This window comes from Mastigoproctus giganteus, chromosome 7 (genome assembly GCF_048544385.1).
Source record: "Mastigoproctus giganteus isolate SK-2022 chromosome 7, ASM4854438v1, whole genome shotgun sequence".
In the NCBI taxonomy this organism is placed as follows: Eukaryota; Metazoa; Arthropoda; class Arachnida; order Uropygi; family Thelyphonidae; genus Mastigoproctus; species Mastigoproctus giganteus.
Window position 1 is genome coordinate 158,131,481 of NC_143581.1, and position 21,546 is coordinate 158,153,026.

The following is a 21,546-nucleotide window of genomic DNA, read 5'->3' on the forward strand; positions in this document are numbered from 1 at the left end:
AACGGTGCCATCTGAGTGGTGGTATCCATCTTAGAATAAGTAACGTTGGTCTTCTCCTCAGGAGAAGCATTACTTATTCGAAGTAGTGCAATATCATGGCAACTCGTTGTGAAGGTATTCACAATACAAGATATAACTTAAAACAATGCACTTTGCTAATATTCTGTTCATTCAGATTTCGCTATATATTATTGATGCTCTTGCACTATACTTATACATAGTCTAGACTTTTCCATAGCTTGAGGCTTACGTCCTAAATGCTTTATATTTTTATTTATTTAAATACCTATTTTATTTTAGAATTTTTTTCTTGCTCTGTCAGCTGCCACAATAATTTTCACCTGAAATAAAAATTTCCCACTCCTTACCTCTCTCTCTCTCTCTCAGGGTAACTCGGAAATTTTTTTTTTTTTGGCTGGTGCAGCATAAGCCTCAGAATTCCTTGCACTATATGGCTAATAATAATAATAAAACAGACTGACTCATCATCAGATAAAATTTAGTGAAAAACATTCATCCAAACAACCAAGGCTATATTTGCACACAATTGCAGATTCAGGCAAGAGGGAACCTCCCTCCCAATATTTGCTTCCTAAATATATTGAAACTATGTTGTTGTATGCATAGTATGTAATGACTGGTTAAATATTAGCATTAGCATTAGTAGAGGCATATGATGCAAGAAGGCAAGCTTATGCAGCATAAGCAAAAAAAAAAAAAAAAAAAAACACTTCCATTTCACCCCTCCATTCGTTTGAAATACCTGTCCAGCTGAGCCTTAAATTTATTTAGGCCATCAACTTCCAACAACTAGGGATGGAAGTCTGTTCCACCAACCAACTACCCACTGGCTAAAGGCAAATTTCCACACATCTATCCTACATCCATCTTTCCTCAATCTGAATTTATGCCCTCTCAGGTGTTTATTCTGAGCAAGAGGAAGAATCCCATCAGCATTGAGCATGCTCAAACCATTCAAGGCTTTATACACCTGTATCAGATCACCTCGCCGGTGCCTAGTCTCCAGACGCTGTAATTTGCAAAACTTAAGCCTTTCTTCGTAAGAGCAACCCTTTGTTCCATTCACTAATCTTGTTGCCCTTCTCTATACTCATTCCAGCAGCTCTACATCCTTCTTGAAATGAGGCCTCCACACCTGTATACAGTACTCAAGGTGTGGCCTGACCATTGCCTTATACAAGGGAATAATCACCTCCTTATCCCTGCTAGAAAAATTCCTGTATATCAGTGACAAGACATCATGAGCTACTTTTGCAGCCTGTCTGCACTGCTCAGAGAACTTCATATCTGCCTGCACAATTACCCCCAGGTCCTTTTCATTCTCTACCACTGTCAGTGTAGTACCACAGAATTGATACATTGATCTGGGGTTGCTGTTTCCCATATGTAGTACTTTACATGTGTCAATGTTAAACTTCATTTGCCATCTCTCAGCCCATCTGCCCACCCTTTCCAGATCCTGTTGCAGCAGCATAGCATCAGTAGTGTCCTTAACCCTGCCAACCTTTGTATCATCTGCAAACTTGGACATTAAGCTTGATATACCATCATTGATATCACTTATAAATACAGAAAACAATAATGGACCCAACACTGAACCCTGAGGGACTCCACTAATATAGTCCATGATGAGCAGTGTCCATTGATTACCACTCTCTGTCTTCTCACACTCAACCATCCCTTTTTCCATAGTAGCAATTTGCCTCCAATGCCACACTGCTCCAATTTGTGCAGCAGTCTTCCATGTGCAACAGTATCAAAAGCCTTTCTAAGATCCAAATATATAATATCAAAGTTATTCCCTGCATCTAGTTCTTTTGTGACTGCATCATAGTATCCAATCAAATTGGTTAGGCAGGACTTTCCCTTAACAAAACCATGCTGTGTCTAAGCTATAACTGAAGTCTTGTCTAGATGATCCTGCAGTGCTTCTTTAACCAATGCCTCCATTAATTTTTCTCAAACAGAAGTTGAACTCACAGGTCTATAATTACTTGTGTCAGCCTTTGATCCTCCTTTGGGAATTGGGGTCACATTTGCACATCTCCAGTCTATGGGTACCTCCCCTGAGTCCAAGGAAGCTCTCATAATTATGGGTTTGCTTACTTCCTTTGCTGCCTCCTTTAATATAACTGGATAGATCCCATCCACCCCAGGTGCCTATCTTGTGTTTATCTTCAACAATTTCACCTCCACTTTACTCTCAGTTATTACAAGATTATCTAGCTTACTGCCAGAGTTGAATACACCTCTGACATTCCCCTCACTGAATAACTTCTCATGTGTGAATGTCGATGCAAAATATTCATTTAGTTTGTTAGCTAACTGTGCAGGATCATCAACAGTTGAACCATCGATATCTAGTGGACCAATCTGATTCATCTCCCTTCCTTCTAGAGTTTACATAAGTAAAGAACTCTTTGCTGTTTTTCTTTGCATCCCTTGCCAAAAATTTCTTGTAATCTGCCTTCGCCTGCCTAACCTCCTTTGTACCTTGGTTACAGATCGGCTTATATCTATCATAGGCTTCTGTGTCACATGTTAATTTATATGTATCCCATGTATTTTTCTTCTCTGCCACATGTCTCATTAGTTCATCTGACATCCATTTAGGCCTAAACCTTGAACAATATTTCTTAGTTGGTATGTAAAGCCTAGTAGCTTCCAAGATAAGTTCTTTGAATGCTTCCCATTTTGAATTTGCTGTTGGTAACATCATCAGTTGGTCCCACACTGTATAGAATTTAAATACTGTTTCAGACTGTCGTAGTCGCCTTTACGAAAGCAAAAACCCTTCCCTTTACCCCTGATGGTAGTTACCTCTTTGAGTAAATCCTACATCAGCACACTATGATCACTGCCACCTAGTGGTTCCTTTATCTGCAGATACTTAATGCATGAAGAATCACTACTGATAATCAGATCAAGAGTATTACTAGCATTGGTGTACACGAAAGTATACATGCACCTGTTCCTATTCTTAGCTACCCTAACACAACCCATGTGTTTACTTGTACCGCAATGACTCCCAGCAGTCTCTGAAATATCCTGCATCTTGTTTTCCAGGCTTCTGCTTATTCCAATAGAAGCAGTGCAAGAATCACTTTCACCTCTGCCAGTGGCTACTGTTAATCTATTAGTCCTTGTATCCCCCCCCCCAAGCTAGCAGGTTTCCGAACCATCAAACACTGCCTCGATAGCATCAGCAAATATTCTTGCACCTTTTCTATTTAAGTGTATCCCATCCCTGTAGAAGCAGTCTCTCCTGTTAACAAGTACAGATCAGGCTGAAAAAAATTCTACCCCTTGAGCCTTGCACAATCTTTCCAGGGCCGAAATGATCGACAAGGCACTCATCATATACTCCCTTCTGTCGTGTCTGGTCAGAATTGCAGACACTTTCAAATTCAAAATATTCAAAACTTAATGTTTAATTACTATTAATGATGTACACCGAAAGGACAGAATTCATGGGATTCCTGGACAAAGTGATGCTGTCACCCCTCTCACTAGTGGATGACCCACCACTGCATTCACATAGACAGTAATTCAATGTCAGTATGGATAAACGTCGTGAGTTAACAAACTCTGAAAGAGGGATGATAGTGGGTGCCCAACACATGGGTCATTATCTCGGTGGTATTGAATTTGCATTTCCCCATTTGACAGTATCAAGAGTGTATCAGGAATATGCCATTTCTGGAATAACATCTCATCGTGGAAAGCGCAGTGTGCAGAGAAAGGTAGTGGATGAAAGCAGCCATCGACGTCTGTCTTGCATTGTTTCAGCCGACCAGGGAGTGACAGTGGCAGATATCACTGCTGACTTCAATGAGAGAGAGAGATGGCAGAAATGTCTCCACCAAGAACATCAGGTGATCATTATCCATAATAGGTTATGGGAGCTGCCGACCCATTGCGATTTCCATTGCTAACACCATGACACAGGACTCCACACCTCAACTGGGTGAAAGAACATCGGCACTGGACCTTGGATGATTGGAGATGGGTCTCCTGGTCCAATGAGTCCCGTTTCCAGCTATTTCGAGCAGACAGGAGGGTGTATATTTGGTGGAAACTGCACGAAGTTATGCATCTGTCATTTAAACAAGAAACTGTTCAGACAGGTGGACAGTTGGTAATGGTTTGGAGCGGCACACATTGGGACCTCTGGTACACATTGGGACCTCTGGTACGTCTACATGTATCTATGAATGGTCCATCCTTGCAGACCATCTGCATCCCTTCATGGTCATTGTGCACCCACAGGGCAATGGGCTCTTCCAGAAGGACAATGTGCCTCCCCACAGAGCCGTGGTGATTAGAACATGATTCAAAGATCATTCTGCAGATTTTACCACCATGAACCCTGTAGAGCATCTTTGGATTGGTGTGGTAAGGTCCATTCAAGCTTCGAATCCTTCACTCAAGAATGTGATGGAATTATGGACAGCGGTGCAGCAAGCATGGAAGGAAATACCTGTGGAATGCTTTTGTGAATTAGTAGACTCAATGCCTTGCCGTGTGACTGCCCTTATCCAGGCAAAAAGGTGGGCCTACCTATTACTAGGTAGTTATTCCATGATTTTTGTCCAATCAGAGTATATTATCATTTTTATACTTCCCGACCTCCATAAAAAGAGAATGGATCTACTCCTGTTTTCAACCACATCTATATCACACTCCCAGTAATATATAAATAGGATAACATATGATGATATATAAAAGAATATAACAGAAAATATATAAAATTCTATTGATATGACAAAATGCAAAATACATACTTTCATAGCACTGTGAAGTACAGTACCAATAGACGGAAAACAGCCATTTTCAAACTGTTTGGAAATAATCCACCTTATGCTGAGGTCTAAATCATTACTATCAATATTTATATATCGTTGAGCATGACTAAAAGACTTCACCACAAAAGCGGTTAGCCAGATACTACCCTGTTCATCATTCTTTCCGAAAGCACTATAAGAGCCATCTTTGTGCCGATATTTCAGTTCTCTCTGATAACCTAAAATAAATAAAAGTAATAAATATATGTGTTCTCTAAGAGGAAAAGAAATACACATTTTTAATCTTTATAGAAAGAAAAATAAAATAAAATTGATATATAATAATATAAATAATGATACCTCCTAGGAAAGATAACAGTATTAGTTATTAGGGAAATTATAATTGAATAAAGCTATGTTATATTTATTTTAACTCAATGAGCTTCATATTCTGAAGTATAATCTTTACAAGGAACAGGGAGTTCAGTTATGAACTCAGCTGAAGGTTCAGCTGCGTTTTGTTACTGTATGAATGTAGTTTACTGACTCTGTGTTGAAGATTGCAGCACTGAGTGAGTGAACTGTGAAAAAATTGAACATGTAAAAACTGAGAGTGTAGATCATACAAAGCAACTATAAGTACAAGATATAGTACAAGTATAAATCCATTATTAGAAAAGTATTAGTAACAATGCTGTCATTAGGAGAATATGAAATTTCTGACACTGAACATTGGTGGAGACTACTGATCACTATAATCCCTCAAAGTAATGCATGTAGCCTTATACCTTCATTTATTGTATATATGAGGTGTGGTGAAATAACTGGGGACCAACTTTGTATCTTGAAATTGCAATATTGTAATGAGTTGCAACTTGTTGCAACATGTTATTTGACTCACCTAGACACAATAGTGCATGAATAATTATGTTCATCTGGTTTGGTTATTTGTTTTTTTTTTTTTTTTTTTTTAGGAGCATTAGCAACTAAGGCCATATTGCTCCGGGATATGCAGTGGTCATTCCCTGACCTTTCCACATCCTCTGTATTTGGTGGTGATGGGCTCGAACCTTGGTCTAATTAAGAAGCGTGCGCTACACACTGCTGCTCCTTCCCACCTGGCTACGGAGGCACCTTTATGTTCATCTACAGTCAGTCTGAATTAGCATCTGTTGAATATATTTTTTTATGTTTCATCACATTTTAAAATTAGTGCGATTTTAATGAGCAGCATGCATCTGAAGTTACTAGCAAATTAGTATTTCTTAAGGACATATCAATCAATTTTTTAAAAAATTTGGAAATGAGGTACAAATCTGGCTGAAATGCAAACTTACTTCAGCCAGATTTGTACCTTGCATCCTCACTAAGAGCACAGGGAGCAGCAAATCTTTGCATGTTAAGAACTTCATCAATGTGCTGCTGCTGAGCCACATCATCATTACTAGTAACAAATTGTGGGTGTATGGCTTTGGCCAGAAATAAAGGCCCAGTCCTTTCAATAGAAGATTCCCTCTTCAAGGCCTAGAAACAGCAGTCACCCTTGACCAAATGTGAAAATCATGATTATCACATTTTCTGACTCGCAGGGCATTGTTCATTATGAACTTGTCCTGTATGGCCGAACAGTGAATGAGGAATATTAAAAAACAGTTCTACAGTGACTGCATGATACTCTCCAGAAAAAGCAGCCAGAAAAGTGGGATCAGTGAATTTGCACTCGCATTGTGACAACAGCCCTACACACTTGGTGTTTTCCATTCAAGAATTTCTTGTGAAGCATTTTATCGCTGTACTCCTCCACCCACCAAGATATTCATCCAATTTGTCTCCCTGTGATTTTTTTTTTGTTTCTCAAACTTAAAAGGTGATAGATTTGTAATGATATTAAAGAAATTATTCAGAACAAGACACAGGAACTATTAGCAATTCCAAAATAGAATGCTTCCAGAAGTTACAGAGACACTGGAATCACACAATGTCAAGGATAATACTTTGAAGGCGATTCATCCAAATGCTTCATCATTTCCCAGATAGTTCAGTCGCTGAACTTTTTTTGATCACACTGCATATTTTTAAAAATAATTATGACAAATAATGCTGTTTTCGTTACACTCTCTCTGAGAGTTTTTCTTACATTTTCCAATTATTTTTTGGTTTCCTCCTTTTAAACTTCTTATACATCTTGAGAAAACACTCTACCAAAAGAGATGAAAGACAAATAATGTATGTTAAGCTGAGTACATTTAAAAAATATGCACTCATTGCTTGAAGTGGTGAAACCCATGTTTAGTCTCTAGAGCAAAGTTTCTGGCATCCCCCTCCCCCCATACTTCACCTTCAACCCATGCACGGTACTGAGTACTATAGGTTTTGATACCTTTCGTGTTTGGGGTTTTCATAAAAAAAAAAAAAATTATATAAACACCAAAAAAAGGAAACATATTCCTGGATTGATATAAAAATTATTAAACAAAATAATTATATACAGATGATTAGCAAACAAAAAAATCTATAGATGAACAACTGCACAACACAACCTGAATAAACAACATGTTTGTAGGGTAGCAAGTTATGCTTAGGTCTGTTCCAACATGCAATATATGCAATCAACTAACATCCACATCTATTAAAACAGCAATCATATACCCAGTGAATAAGCATCTCAATTTGTTATAAATCAGCAAGTATGTTATTTCCTTTTTTTTAATCCCTTAGGTTTTTAGGCCAACCTTTTTGAAATTTACCCCAGTGGCTCATGTCTGGTGAGTATGGGCGTGGCAAACCCAGGGTCCCGAGTTGGATATCATCATCTTCTTTTTCTTGGTGATTCCTTTCTACTTCTGACTCCCTCTCTCTCTCCCTCTCTCAGGGTAACTCGGGAATTTTTTTTTTTTTTTTTTTGTCAGGTACATCATAAGCCTCAGGCTTCTTTGCCCCCATATGGCTAATAATAATAATAATAAACCACCCCAGCTTAAGCTAAATCCAATCAGTGTTGAGAACAGGAAATTTTCTCTTATCTTCTCATTTCAGTGCCAAATACCAATGATATACTTTAATCCACTTTGCATAATCAGTGTGTATAATCAGCATGCCTTTATTTATCTTTAAGAGCAACTTCAGAACTTCCAAAGGAATTCTGGAACAGATCACTATTAAAATCTCATGAGAAATGGCATCCAGGTTAGAAATATCAATGTATATAACAACAATGCATACATAATAACCTTTTACTAGAGTATAGTCTCACATATGTCTCACAGCAATCAAAGGTTTTCACCACTACCAAGACCAGTGAACTAAAATCAACAAGTCATTCTAGTAGTATTCCATCTATTCTCTCCAGGTAATTGATTTCAAAATTTGATTTTCATCATCAGGCCTGGCATTCTGGGCAACACTATACATGTTTTTCATGAAGCTATAAGCTTATATACTGAATTTCAGAAGAAACTTGCAGCTATTTGGCTTTCACTGCTCCACAGCGTTGTGTATAGTGCTTTTCGGAGATAAATAAAATATAATTTTAATACCATTTAATTCCAAAATAGAGGGTGGGCCATGTGTCAGTTTATCAAGAAGATATGTAATTTACCAAACAGTACATTACTGAAATTAGTTAGAACAATTCATTTAAATGTCATAATAATGCCATGTAAATAGAATATTCATATTAATAAAGTAATATAGGCATGAAACTGACTTCTAGATTTAAATTTTGCATATAATTTCTTGGTAAAGTGATAAATGGCTCACCCTGTATTTCCCATCCAAATTCACATTGAATTTTCTTTATACTTCTTTAATATTCAAATTAAAAAAACTGATGTTTTTAATCTGTAGTTTACATTAGTGTGTGTTTCATTAACCTAAAATTTGCAATAAAAAGTATGACATGAATCCTGAAAACAAGGAACACATTCTGTTCTCTATCTGTTCTTGCAAATTAAGCTAATTAGGTTAATTTAATTTAGAAATTCAATGATTTAGTATCCTTATATAAATGTCTACTAATCTGAAAATTTTAGTTTAATTACTTATTGTTAGGCCTTGTTCACGATTTTGGGTAGCAAGTGCATGACACAGAAATGAAACAACTGTCATACCTTGATACTTAAACTATAAGAAATACGTGATGGGATACAAAAAACCCAGAACCTGGCATTACTATTTAACACACTAGCAAGTGCTATAGGGGCTGCCAATACCCAAGGGTAATGAAACACACCAACAAAAAATGAAACACATAACAAAAAACCCAGAACCTGGCATTACTATTTAACACACTAGCAAGTGCCATAGGGGCTGCCAATACCCAAGGGTAATGAAACACACCAAAATAATCAAGCCATTGTGTTTAGTCCTAGATGTTAGAAGATATTATTTTGAAGAAGCTATTATTTTTAACTCATGCAATTATAAGAAAATCATGCAATAATCTATGAAAAGTGGTCAAGTTAATGGCTTAATGTCACTTCAGTAGAGCCCACAACATTGTTTTTGTTATCATTTGTTAAAATATTTAATCATTACATATAGCATTCTATCGGTCACTGACTGAATAGGGGGGGGTGATCTAAAAAAAATTTTGAATTTTAAGGAGATAAATAAAGACTGCTCCTATACAGAGTGAATGAGTGATTGGAGAAAGAAGGATAACTACAAATTTCAGTGAGATGGTAAGTCTTCTTTCAGATATAAATTTATCCTAAATAAATTACACTGGGTGGACAGAAATAATGGGATACCTACCTAGTAATGGGTAGGCCCACCTTTTGCACAGATTAGGGCAGTCACATGGTGAGGCATTGAGTCCGCAAGTTCATGGAAGTGTTTCACAGGTATTTCCATTCATGCTTGCTGCACTGCTGTCCATAATTCCATTGCATTCCTGGATGGAAGATCCAAAGCTTGAATGGGCCTTTCCACAGCATCCCAAAGATACTCCACAGGGTTCATGTCTCGTGAAAGGGGAGGCCATTCCATGGTGATAAAATCTGCAGAATGCTCTTGAAAACATGTTCTAGTCACCACAGCTCTGTGGAGAGGTGCATTGTCTTGCTGGAAGAGTCCATTGCCCTGTGGGTGCACAATGACCATGAAGGGATGCAGATGGTCTGAAAGGATGGACGTGTAACCTGGACCATTCAGAGATATACGAGAGGTCCCAATGTGTGCCAGTTGAATACACCCCAGACCATTACCGACTGTTCACCTGCCCGAACAGTTCCTTGTGGGCGCCTCCGTAGCCAGGTGGGAAGAAGCAGCAGTGTGTAGCACACACTTCTTGATTAGACTGGGGTTCGATCCCTTCACCACCAAATACGGAGGATGCGGAAAGGTCAGGGAATGACCACCGCATATCCCGGAGCAATATGGCCTTAGTTGCTAATGCTCCTAAAAAAAAAACAAATAACAAATAACAGTTCCTTGCACCCGTCACATGCCACACACCCAGAGGCATGTGACAGGTGCATAGCCTTGTGGGGTTTCCGCCAGATACGCTCGAAATAGCTGGAAATGAGACTCACCAGACCAGGAGACCCGTCTTCAATCATCCAAAGTCTAGTGCCAATGTTCTTTTGCCAAGTTGAGGGATAGAGTCCTGTGTCATGGTGTTAGCAATGTGATTTGGTGGATCGGTGGCTCCCATAACCTATTGTGGCTAATGATTGCCTGATGGTCTTGGTGGAGACATTTCTGGTATCTACCTCGTTGAAGTCGGTTGTGTTTTATGCCACTGTCGCTCTCTGGTTGGCTGAAACAATTTGAGACAGATGTCGATGGCCACATATATCCACCACCTTTCTCAGCCTACAGCACTGTCCAAGATGAGATGTCATTCCAGAAATGTATTCCTGACACTCTCAAACGGGGATAGCGCAATTTCTATGCCACCTCCGCGATAGAGTGATCCATGAGTCAGGCACCCACTATCATACCTCTTTCAGAGTTGGTTAACTCATGAAGTTTATCCATACTGACATTGAATTACCATCTACTTAAATGGAGTGATGTTCCTATACCTATATAACTGCCAGGCAGTGGGTTCGTCCACTAGCATGGCAGTTATACTAGAGAGGGGTGACAGCATCGTGTTGACCTGGAACCAGGTATCCCAAGAATCTTGCCCTTTCAGAGTACATAACTGACTAGAAAACAATATTCATAAGTGAAAAACTATGGGGAACCAGCAAGATGGTAACCTTTACTTGATTAGAGCTCTCACAAAATGAAAAGAATTGTGAAAAAATGACCTAGTGGAGTGAAAATGGATGTTGTACAACCTACATAAAGGATAAATATATACTGGAGAAAATGTAGAAAGAATGTAGTGTTTTGATAACCCCTCAACCTTGAAACACATAAGGTGCATGGCTTTAGCCCTTCACTACAATAAACCATAAGTAAACACCTTGCTGGCTAGCAAAGCTGAAAAAATGAACTAAAAATGTGTGAATATGAATAGAAATAGCAATTAGCATTAGCATCAGTAGAGCATGTGATGCAAGAAAGCAAGCTTATAGAGCATCAGCAAAAAAAAAAAAAAAAAAAACACTTCCCATTTCACCAATCCATTTGCTCCAAATGTTTGTCTAGTTCTTCCTTCAATTTCTTTAAGCTATCAACTTCCACAACAATGCAAATTTGTTCCAGCAATCAACTATCTGCTGGCTAAAGGAAAATTTCTTCACATCTATTCTACAACTGGCTTTCCTTAATTTAAGTTTATGTCCCTTCAGGTTCATAATCGGAGCAAGAGGAAGAATCCCATAAGCATTTAACCTGCTCAAACCATTTAAATTATATACCTCAATCAGATCACCTCGTAGGTGCTTAGTCTCCAGATGCTGCAATTTGTAGAACTTAAGCCTTTCTTGGTAAGAGCACCACATTGATCCACTCACCTATCTTGTTGCCTTTCTCTGTACTCATTCTAGCAACTCTACATTCTTCCTAAAATGAGGCCTCCAGACCTGTATGCAGTACTCAAGGTGTGGCCTGACAAATGGATAATCACCTCCTTATTCCTGCTGGAAAAATTACTGTATATCATTGACAAGACTACCATGACCTGCTCTAGTATCCCATCTGCACTGCTGAGAAAACTTCATAACTGACTGGAGAATTACCCACAGGTCTTTTGCATTCCCCACTACCCTGAGTGCAGTACTACACAGTTGTTGCACTTCTCTGGGGTTACTGCTACCCTATGCAGTACTTTGCATTTGCCAATGTTAAACTTCAGTTGCCATTTCTCAGCCCATCTACCGAACTTACTGTCATTTCTGTTATTAACAACCATGCCAATCTTTGTATCATCTGCAAACTTCATATTAAGCCTGATACACCTTCATCAATATCATTGATAAATATACAAAACAACAATGAGCCCAACATTTATCAAATGTGCTTTAATGCCATACTGCTGCAATTTGTACAATAATTTTACATGTGCAACAGTATCAAAAGCTTTCCTGAAATCCAAGTATATAACATCAAAATTATTATTTGCATCCAGTTGCATTGTGACCACATAGTATCCAATTGAATTGGTCAGATAAGACTTCCCTTTAACAAACCCATGCTGTGTCTGAATTATTACTGCAGTCTTGTCGAGATGATCCTGCAAGTCTTGCCTAGCTGATCCCCCTTTGTGAATTGGTGATACCTTTGAACATCTCCAGTCAGTGGGGACCTCCCTTGAGTCCAAAGATGCTTGCATAAATATGGCTTTGCCACCTCCTTTAATAACACTGGATAAATCCCATCAAACCAGGTGACTTTCTTATGTGTAACTACAAAAATTTCTCCTCTGTTTTGCTTTTAGTTATTACAAAATCATTTAACTCCCTGTTAGAGTTTGATAAACATCTGGCCCTCTCCTCATTGAATAACTCCTCATGTGTGAATGTAGATATAAAATACTCATTTAGTTCGGCAGCTATCTGAGAATGATCATCTACATACTGTGGATTTTAGTGTTTTGCACCAACCTTGCGTAGAAATAAAAACAAAGGAAACTGGACTTTTAATAACTGTGTTTATAATAAATTATAATAACCTGTATTTACAATAAATTTAACTTTATGATAAACTATACATATAAAATATTAAAATCTGCTACATTATGAACAATAAAATGCATTAAAATATACTAAGTTAAAAGCGATAAAAAACCATAGCTTTCAAAGGCTCCAGCCTTCTTCTTCAGCGGTATTTTCTTATTCTGCAGTACATCTTTAAATATCAGCAGGTTTATGGTACTCATCACGTGTTTCATTCTCACGTGTTCCGTTCTCTTGCGTTGTGGAACCGGAAGTGGCTCGAGCGGGAGTCATACGGAACCGTTCATCCCTTCTGAGGATAGTGGCCTCAAAGAGGGGATGAATCCGCGTACCTCTACCTCTATTAATGTTGATTGTAGAACAGATCTGCAAACTCTCGAGCCACTTATGGTCCCAGAACTTATGCGCCCGATCGGTGATGATAGCATCGTCCGGGGAGATCTGGTGCTGCTTCTCCCAAAAATGCTCGGCCACGGCGGACTTGCCATATTCCGCATTTCTTATTGCCTTAGTGTGTTCCCCCAGACGATCTTTGAGACGGCGTTTTGTTTCCCCTACATAACATTCCCCACAATCCGGGCATCTAATGCTATATACGACCCCACTTGTGTTCTCTTTTTGAATGGGGTCCTTAACCTGAGACACGATTGTGTGCAGCCTCCGCCCCGGAAGCTGCACACAAATGTAAATGTGGCTACCCCCAGAGGATTATAGAAAAATATGTTAAAGGAAACCAGAGGAGAGGCGAGTCTTTTACACCGACATCCACTGCATACATTCCCTATTATCCGGGTCTGACTGATCATATAGCTAGAATACTAAGAAAGTACCAGACACGTTGTGTGCAGCTTCCGGGGCGGAGGCTGCACACAATCGTGTCTCAGGTTAAGGACCCCATTCAAAAAGAGAACACAAGTGGGGTCGTATATAGCATTAGATGCCCGGATTGTGGGGAATGTTATGTAGGGGAAACAAAACGCCGTCTCAAAGATCGTCTGGGGGAACACACTAAGGCAATAAGAAAGGCGGAGTATGGCAAGTCCGCCGTGGCCGAGCATTTTTGGGAGAAGCAGCACCAGATCTCCCCGGACGATGCTATCATCACCGATCGGGCGCATAAGTTCTGGGACCATAAGTGGCTCGAGAGTTTGCAGATCTGTTCTACAATCAACATTAATAGAGGTAGAGGTACGCGGATTCATCCCCTCTTTGAGGCCACTATCCTCAGAAGGGATGAACGGTTCCGTATGACTCCCGCTCGAGCCACTTCCGGTTCCACAACGCAAGAGAACGGAACACGTGAGAATGAAACACGTGATGAGTACCATAAACCTGCTGATATTTAAAGATGTACTGCAGAATAAGAAAATACCGCTGAAGAAGAAGGCTGGAGCCTTTGAAAGCTATGGTTTTTTATCGCTTTTAACTTAGTATATTTTAATGCATTTTATTGTTCATAATGTAGCAGATTTTAATATTTTATATGTATAGTTTATCATAAAGTTAAATTTATTGTAAATACAGGTTATTATAATTTATTATAAACACAGTTATTAAAAGTCCAGTTTCCTTTGTTTTTATTTCTACGCAAGGTTGGTGCAAAACACTAAAATCCACAGTATGAATATACCCAACCTCAGAGGCCTGTTTGAAGGATCATCTACAGTCAAACCATCGATATCAAGTGGACCACTCTGATTCATCCCCCTCCTTTTACAGTTTACATAAGTAAAGAAGTCTTTGCTGTTTTTCTTTGCATCCTTTGCCAAAGATTTCTTATAATCTGCTTTCGCCTGCCTAAATCATTTGTGACTTGATTACAGACTAGTTTATATCTACTATAGGCTTCTGTGTTGCTGATAATTTATATGCATCCCATGCATTTTTCTTCTCTTCCCAGAGTCTTATTAGTCATCTGACATTCATGACATCTTGAACAGTATTTCTTAGTTGGTATGAAAAGCCTAGATTATTTCCTTGAATGCTTCCCAATTAGAATTTGCTGTTGTTAACATCATCAGTTGGTTCCACAGTACAGAATTTAAAAACTGTCTGAGACCACCATAGTCACCTTTATGATCTGATCATAAAGGTGACTGTAGTTACATCGTAGTTACATCTTTAAGGAAATCCCACATGGATAGCGATTTGGAGGAAATAGGGTATCTAAGAATTGTTTCGAACTACAAGTATACATGATTGTCTAAGACAAAATAAAATATATTAACCAATAAGGTATAATTTTGAAAGAAAAACCCAAGTGAAAATTTGGAATATGATGAAAATAACAGAAAAAAGGGGATGCCAAGCAACAAGGCAAAATGTATAATAAAACAGAAAGGATACTCAGCATAGTTTTGTAAAGGTAAAATCATGCTTAACTAATCTGGTTGGCTATTTTGACAGGGTCATTCATGAGCTGGATTTAGGGAATAATTTCAACATTGTTTATTTGGATTTCAGCAAAGCATTTGACTCAGTCCTACATGAGTAGTTACTTTTTAAGCTGGAATCACAGGGAAAATCTTTAGATGGATAGCAGGATGGCTTCAGGGCAGGAGGCAGAGGGTTGTGATAAATGGTTATTCCTCAGATTAGGTTGATAACAAGTGGGGTTCCCCAAGGATCAGTATTAGCACCACGTTTTTTTTATTTTCATAAATGACATCGATGAAAGGATAGAGAGAGTGATGTCTAAATTTGTAAATGGTGTAAAGATTGGTACAGTAATAGTTAATGATCACCGCCAAGCAGTGCTTCTTCAGATTTACCTAGATAGACTAAACAGGGATGGCCAGAAAAATGGCAGCTATGCTTTAATCCAGCAAAGTACAAGTTCTTACACCAGGGGACAGTAACCCCAAAATAACTTATACACTTGGTGGAATTGAACTAAATCCAGTAGTGGAGGAAAGGAAAGGAATATGGGTGTTATAATACGGTCTGGCATGAAGCTCTTCGAGCATTGTAGACAGGTTGCAAGGAAGGCCATCATGTCCTATCGATAATTTTTCGAATAACTGATAGTAGAGATAAGGACGTCATAATCCCATTATATAATGCTATTGTTAGACCACACTTGGAATACGTTGGGGTTAGGTTCCTGGGGGAACAGGCGCAAATGGAACCCTTTATATAATGGAGTCAATCGGAAATCACAGGGTTAGGTTCAGGGCACCAAAAATTTTACCTACCACTTCGAATCGAGTGTTTTATTTTATTAGCATTCTTCATAGTTGTAGTAATAGTCGATGGAGGCATATTCATAGCCCTACACACATTAGGGCGGCTTTCATCAGATTCTATCCTCCAAATATTGCACTAGGATTCAATTAACTACTTTTACCAGACATGGCATGTCTTTATTCTATTAAGTTAAAAACTTTATAACACGATTGGAAAAAATTGCACATGGCTATCACTATTATTATTATTTAATTTATTAATAGCACAATTAATAAAAAAATTTTAGTGTAATAAATTTCCAACACTTGTAAATAGCGTAAACAACAACCAACTGAATGCTTCACTGCATGGACCTTTACTACCCGCATCCACAAGTGGTTACTTTGAGGGTGGGAATCTTTCTCGTCGATGATACAAATGCACTAATTGGCTCAGATTGTCCTAAATTACGTGAACAGTGCACGATACATACCACAATATGATGGCAATAAATTTTGTCTGACAATTTTAAACTTTCAATTTATAAAAAAAAAAAATATATACATAAAAATAGCATTGTGGTTAGTGATCAGCACTATTGTGAATCGGCGCTAATTGGACCAGCGCAAAACGAGAGCTATCTGTAGTTTGCCATTCTTTTTCATTACACACAACTTCCATTTCACTAATATAAATTTAGCGTAATAATTTTAATTGCATTGAAAATGAATCGAAGTCATGCCTCAGACCAGAGCAGCAAAGCAAAAGGCTCAAAGTAGTGGGAGTACTGTGGCTTGGAGGAATACTGAGGGGGGGGGGTTGTTCTTTGAATCACAGCTTTTCGAAATGTACTGATTTTTGATGTTTGTGGAGTTCTCAGGAACAGGATATGATATTGCCAATGGGGATGTCTTTGTGTGTGCTCGATGTAAGGAGTGTAAGGAAGTTAGGCACCAGTCAGCATTGTTATGGGCATTCAAGCTTGAAGAACAGGGTAGATGCCCTTGAAGGATTTAAATTGAGGGAACCATCAAGCTCTCAGCTGTCCATCAGAGCTTGCACTTGAACGTCATGCAACACAGCATCAATCCCCAAGGCAGAATGCACTGGCCCAACAGGAACTAGTCATTGCCAGTGTCTATTGTCAGGGAATTGGGAAATATAATGTGGAAAAAGGTAGGTGGTATGTCTAACAGAGGCAGACATACCGTGGTTGATTTTAATGTGTCTGCAATTCTGCCCAGACATGATAGGAGGGAGTGTATGATGAGAGCCGTGTCAATCAATTAAACCATGGCGACACTGTGGGGGCACACGGTGTAGGATTTTTCTCAGCTTGATCTGTGCTTTTTAACAGGAGAAACTGCTTCTAAAGGGAGGGTATACACTTAAATAGAAAGGGTGCAAGAATATTTGCTGATGTTAACGAGGCAGTATTAGGTGGGTCGGAAAACTGCTAGCTTGGGAGGGGATACACAGACCAATAGATTAACAGTAGTTGCTGGCAGAGATGAGAGTGATTCTTGCACAGCTTCTATTGAGATGAGTAGCAGCCTGGAAAACAAGGTGCTGTGGATTTCAGGAACTGCTGGGAGTCATCGTGGAATGAGTAAATGCATGGGCTATGTTACGGTAGCTAAGATTAAGAACAGGTACATGAATTCTTGCATGTACACCATCCTAGGAGTTTAGTAAATAAATATGAAAAAATTGCAGTTCTGGTGAAAACATCAAAGGCAGATATTTTTTTTGGGATATCATATAAATATTGTTGGGACATCAGAGATATGGTATCACATAGATTGACTACAGTGGTCTCAGACAGTTTTTAAATTGTGTACAGTGAGAACAACTGATGATGTTACCAAAAGCAAATTTTAAAAGGAAAGCATTCAAAGAATTAATCTTGGAAGCTACTAGGCTTTTCATACCAACTAAAAAATATTGTTCAAGGTTTAGGTCTAAATGGATGTCAGATTAGCATTAGCATTAATAGAGGCATATGATGCAAGAAAGCAAGCTTATGCAGCATCATCCAAAAAAAAAAAAAAAAAACCCACTCCCATTTCACCCCTCTGTTCATTCGAAATACCTGTCCAGCTGAGCCTTAAATTTATTTAGGCTATCAACTTCCACAACAAGGGATGGAAGTCTGTTCCAACTACCCGCTGGCTAAAGGCAAATTTCTGCACATCTATCCTACATCTGTCTTTCCTCAATTTGAACTGATACCCTCTCAGGTGATTATTCTGAGCAACAGGAAGAATCCCACGGCATTGAGCATACTCAAGCCATTCAAGGCTTTATACACTTCTATCAGATCACCTCGCCGGTGCCTAGTCTCCAGACACTAATTTTCAAAACTTAAGCTTTTCTTCCTAACAGCAACCCTTTGTTCCATTCACTAATCTTGTTGCCCTTCTCTGTACTCGTTCCAGCAGCTCCACATCCTTTTTGAAATGAGGCCTCCAGACCTGTATACAGTACTCAAGGTGTGGCCTGACCATTGCGTTATACAAGGGAATAATCACCTACTTATCCCTGCTAGAAAAATTCCTGTATATCATTAACAAGACACCATGAGCTACTCTTGCAGACTGTCTCCACGGCTCAGAAAACTTCATATCTGCCTGCACAATTACCCCCAGGTCCTTTTCATTCTCTACCACTGTCAATGTCGTACCACTGAGTTGATACGTTGCTCTGGGGTTACTGTTTCCCATATGTAGTACTTTACATTTGACAATGTCAAACTTCATTTGCCACTTCTCAGCCCATCTGCTCAACCTTTCCAGATCCTGTTGCAGCAGCATAGCGTCAGTAGTGTCCTTAACAACCCCGTGAACCTTTGTATCATCTGCAAACTTGGACATTAAGCTTGATATACCATCATCAATATCATTTATAAATACAGAAAACAACAATGGACCCAACACTGAACCCTGAGGGACTTCACTAACAACATTAGTCCACGATGAGCAGTGTCCATTGATTACCACTCTCTGTCTTCTCCCCCTCAACCATCCCTTTATCCATAGTAGCAATTTGCCTCCAATGCCACACTGCTCCAATTTGTGCAGCAGTCTTCCATGTGCAACAGTATAAAAAGGCTTTCTAAGATCCAAATATATAACATCAAAGTTATTCCCTGCATCCAGTTCTTTTGTGACTGCATCATAGTATCCAATCAAATTGGTCAGGCAAGACTTTCCCTTAACAAAACTATGCTATGTCCGAGCTATAACTGAAGTCTTGTCTAGATGAACCTGCAGTGCTTCTTGAACCAATGCCTCCATTAATTTTCCTGAAACAAAAGTTAAACTCACAGGTCTATAATTACTTGTGTCAGCCTTTGATCCTCCTTAGTGAATTGGGGTCACATCTGCACATCTCCAGTCTATGGTTACCTCTCCTGAGTCCAAAGAAGCTCTCATAATTATGGCTAAGGGTTTGCTTACTTCCTTTGCTGCCTCCTTTAATATAACTGGATAGATCCCATCCATCCCAGGTGCCTTTTTTATGTTTATCCTCAACAATTTCTCCTCCACATTGCTCTTAGTTAATACAAACTCATCCAGCTCACTGCCAGAGTTTACTTCACCTCTGGCATTCCCCTTCCTGAATAACTCCTCTTTTGTAGATGCAAAATACTAGTTTAGTTTGTTAGCCACCTGAGCAGGATCCTCAACTGTTGAACCATCAATATTCAGTGGACCAATTTGATTCATCCCTTTCCTTCTAGAGTTTACATAAGTAAAGAACTCTTTGCTGTTTTTCTTTGCATTCTTTGCCAAGGATTTCTCATAATCTGCCTTTGCCTGCCTAATCTCCTTTGTGACTTGGATACAGACCAGCTTATATCTATCATAGGCTTCCATGTCACCCATTAATTTATATGTATCCCATGCATTTTTCTTCTCTGCCATATGTCTCATTAGTATGGGATGCATATAAATTATCAGGAGACACAGAAGCCTATGGTAGATATAAGGTGGTCTGTAAGCAAGTCACAACGGAGGTTAGGAAGGTAAAGGTAGATTAAGGAATGCAAAATTGGAATTTGGGGAGTACAATGTGTATAGAAAAGATAGACAGGATAGAAAGGGAGGAGAGGTTATGCTATTAGTTAAGAAATACATAATATCTAACGAATTGCATCCAGTTGACATTGGTGGACAGTGTAATGTTGAATCAGTTTGGTGTGACATAAGCACTGGGAAAGCAAAATTGAGAGTAGGAGCATGTTATAGGCCTAATGATCTGATGAGTATAATGAACAACTGTACAGAGAAACAGAGTCGGCCAGTAAATCAGATGGTCTTATGATGGGGGATTTTAACTTTTCAGATATTGACTGGAATTTGTCGGTTCGTCAACTTGTACACTAGCAAACTTTTATGGATTTCTTGGATGACTGTTTTCTAAAGCAGCATATTTGAGAGGCAACTAGAGGGAGTAATACTATTGATCTGATTATCAGTAGTGATTCTTCACGAATTAAGAACCTCCAGATAAAGGAACCACTAGATGGCAGTGATCAGTGTGCTGATGTTAGATTTACTCAAAGATGTAACTGCCATCAGGAGTAAAGGTGTTGTTATTTGGTTTTTAGGGGCATTAGCAACTAAGGCCATATTGCTCTGGGGATATGCGGTGGTCATTCCCTGACCTTTCCGCATCATCCGTATTTGGTGGTCACGGGCTCGAACCCCGGTCTAATCAAGAAGCGTGTGCTATGCACTGCTGCTCTGCTTACCTGGCTATTGAGGCACCTGGAGTAAAGGGAAAGGTTTTTGCTTTGGTAAAGGTGACTACAGTGGTCTGAGACAGTTTTTAAATTCTGTTCAGTGAGAACAACTGATGATGTTACCAAAAGCAAATTCTAGATGGGCAGCCTTCAGGGACTTAATCTTGGAGGTTACTAGGCTTTTCATTCCAACTAAAAAATACTCTTTGAAGTTTAGGCGTAAATGGATGTCAGATGAACTATTGAGACTTGTGGATGAGGAAAAAAAATGCCCTGGATGCATATAAATTATCAGCAGCCTATGGTAGATATAAGCTGGTCTGTAAGCAAGTCACAAAGGAGGTTAGGAAGGTGAAGGTAGATTATGAGAAATCTTTGGCAAAGGATAGAAATAAAAACAGCAGAGTTCTTTACTTTTGTAAACTATACTTGATATAGATGGTCCACTTGATATCAATGGGTAAACTGTTGATGATCCTTCTTAGGTAGCTGGCAAACTCAATGAGTATTTTGCCTCTACATTCACACATGAGGAATTATTCCGGGATCGGAATGCCAGAAGTTTATTAAACTCTGGCACTAAACCATTTGATAATAATTGAGAGTAAAGTTGAGGAGAAATTGTTGTAGTTAAAGATAAGATAGGCACCTGGGGTGGATAGGATCTATACAGTTATATGAAAGCAGGCAGCAAAGTAAGCAAGCAAACCCTTAGCCATAATTATGAGAGCATCTTTGGATTCAGGGGAGATCCCCA

The 21,546-nt window shown here is 38.9% G+C and overlaps 1 protein-coding gene across 1 annotated transcript in view; it reads right to left on the reverse strand.

Moving 5' to 3' along the window:
- The window catches only part of LOC150083280 (murinoglobulin-1-like), an 892,685-nt gene that overhangs the window by 328,599 nt on the left and 542,540 nt on the right, over positions 1–21,546 (reverse strand). The window contains exon 24 of the mRNA XM_090378459.1: positions 4,806–5,044. Coding sequence (XP_090234585.1) covers positions 4,806–5,044 — 239 coding nt within the window. The remainder of the gene's footprint in view (positions 1–4,805; positions 5,045–21,546) is intronic.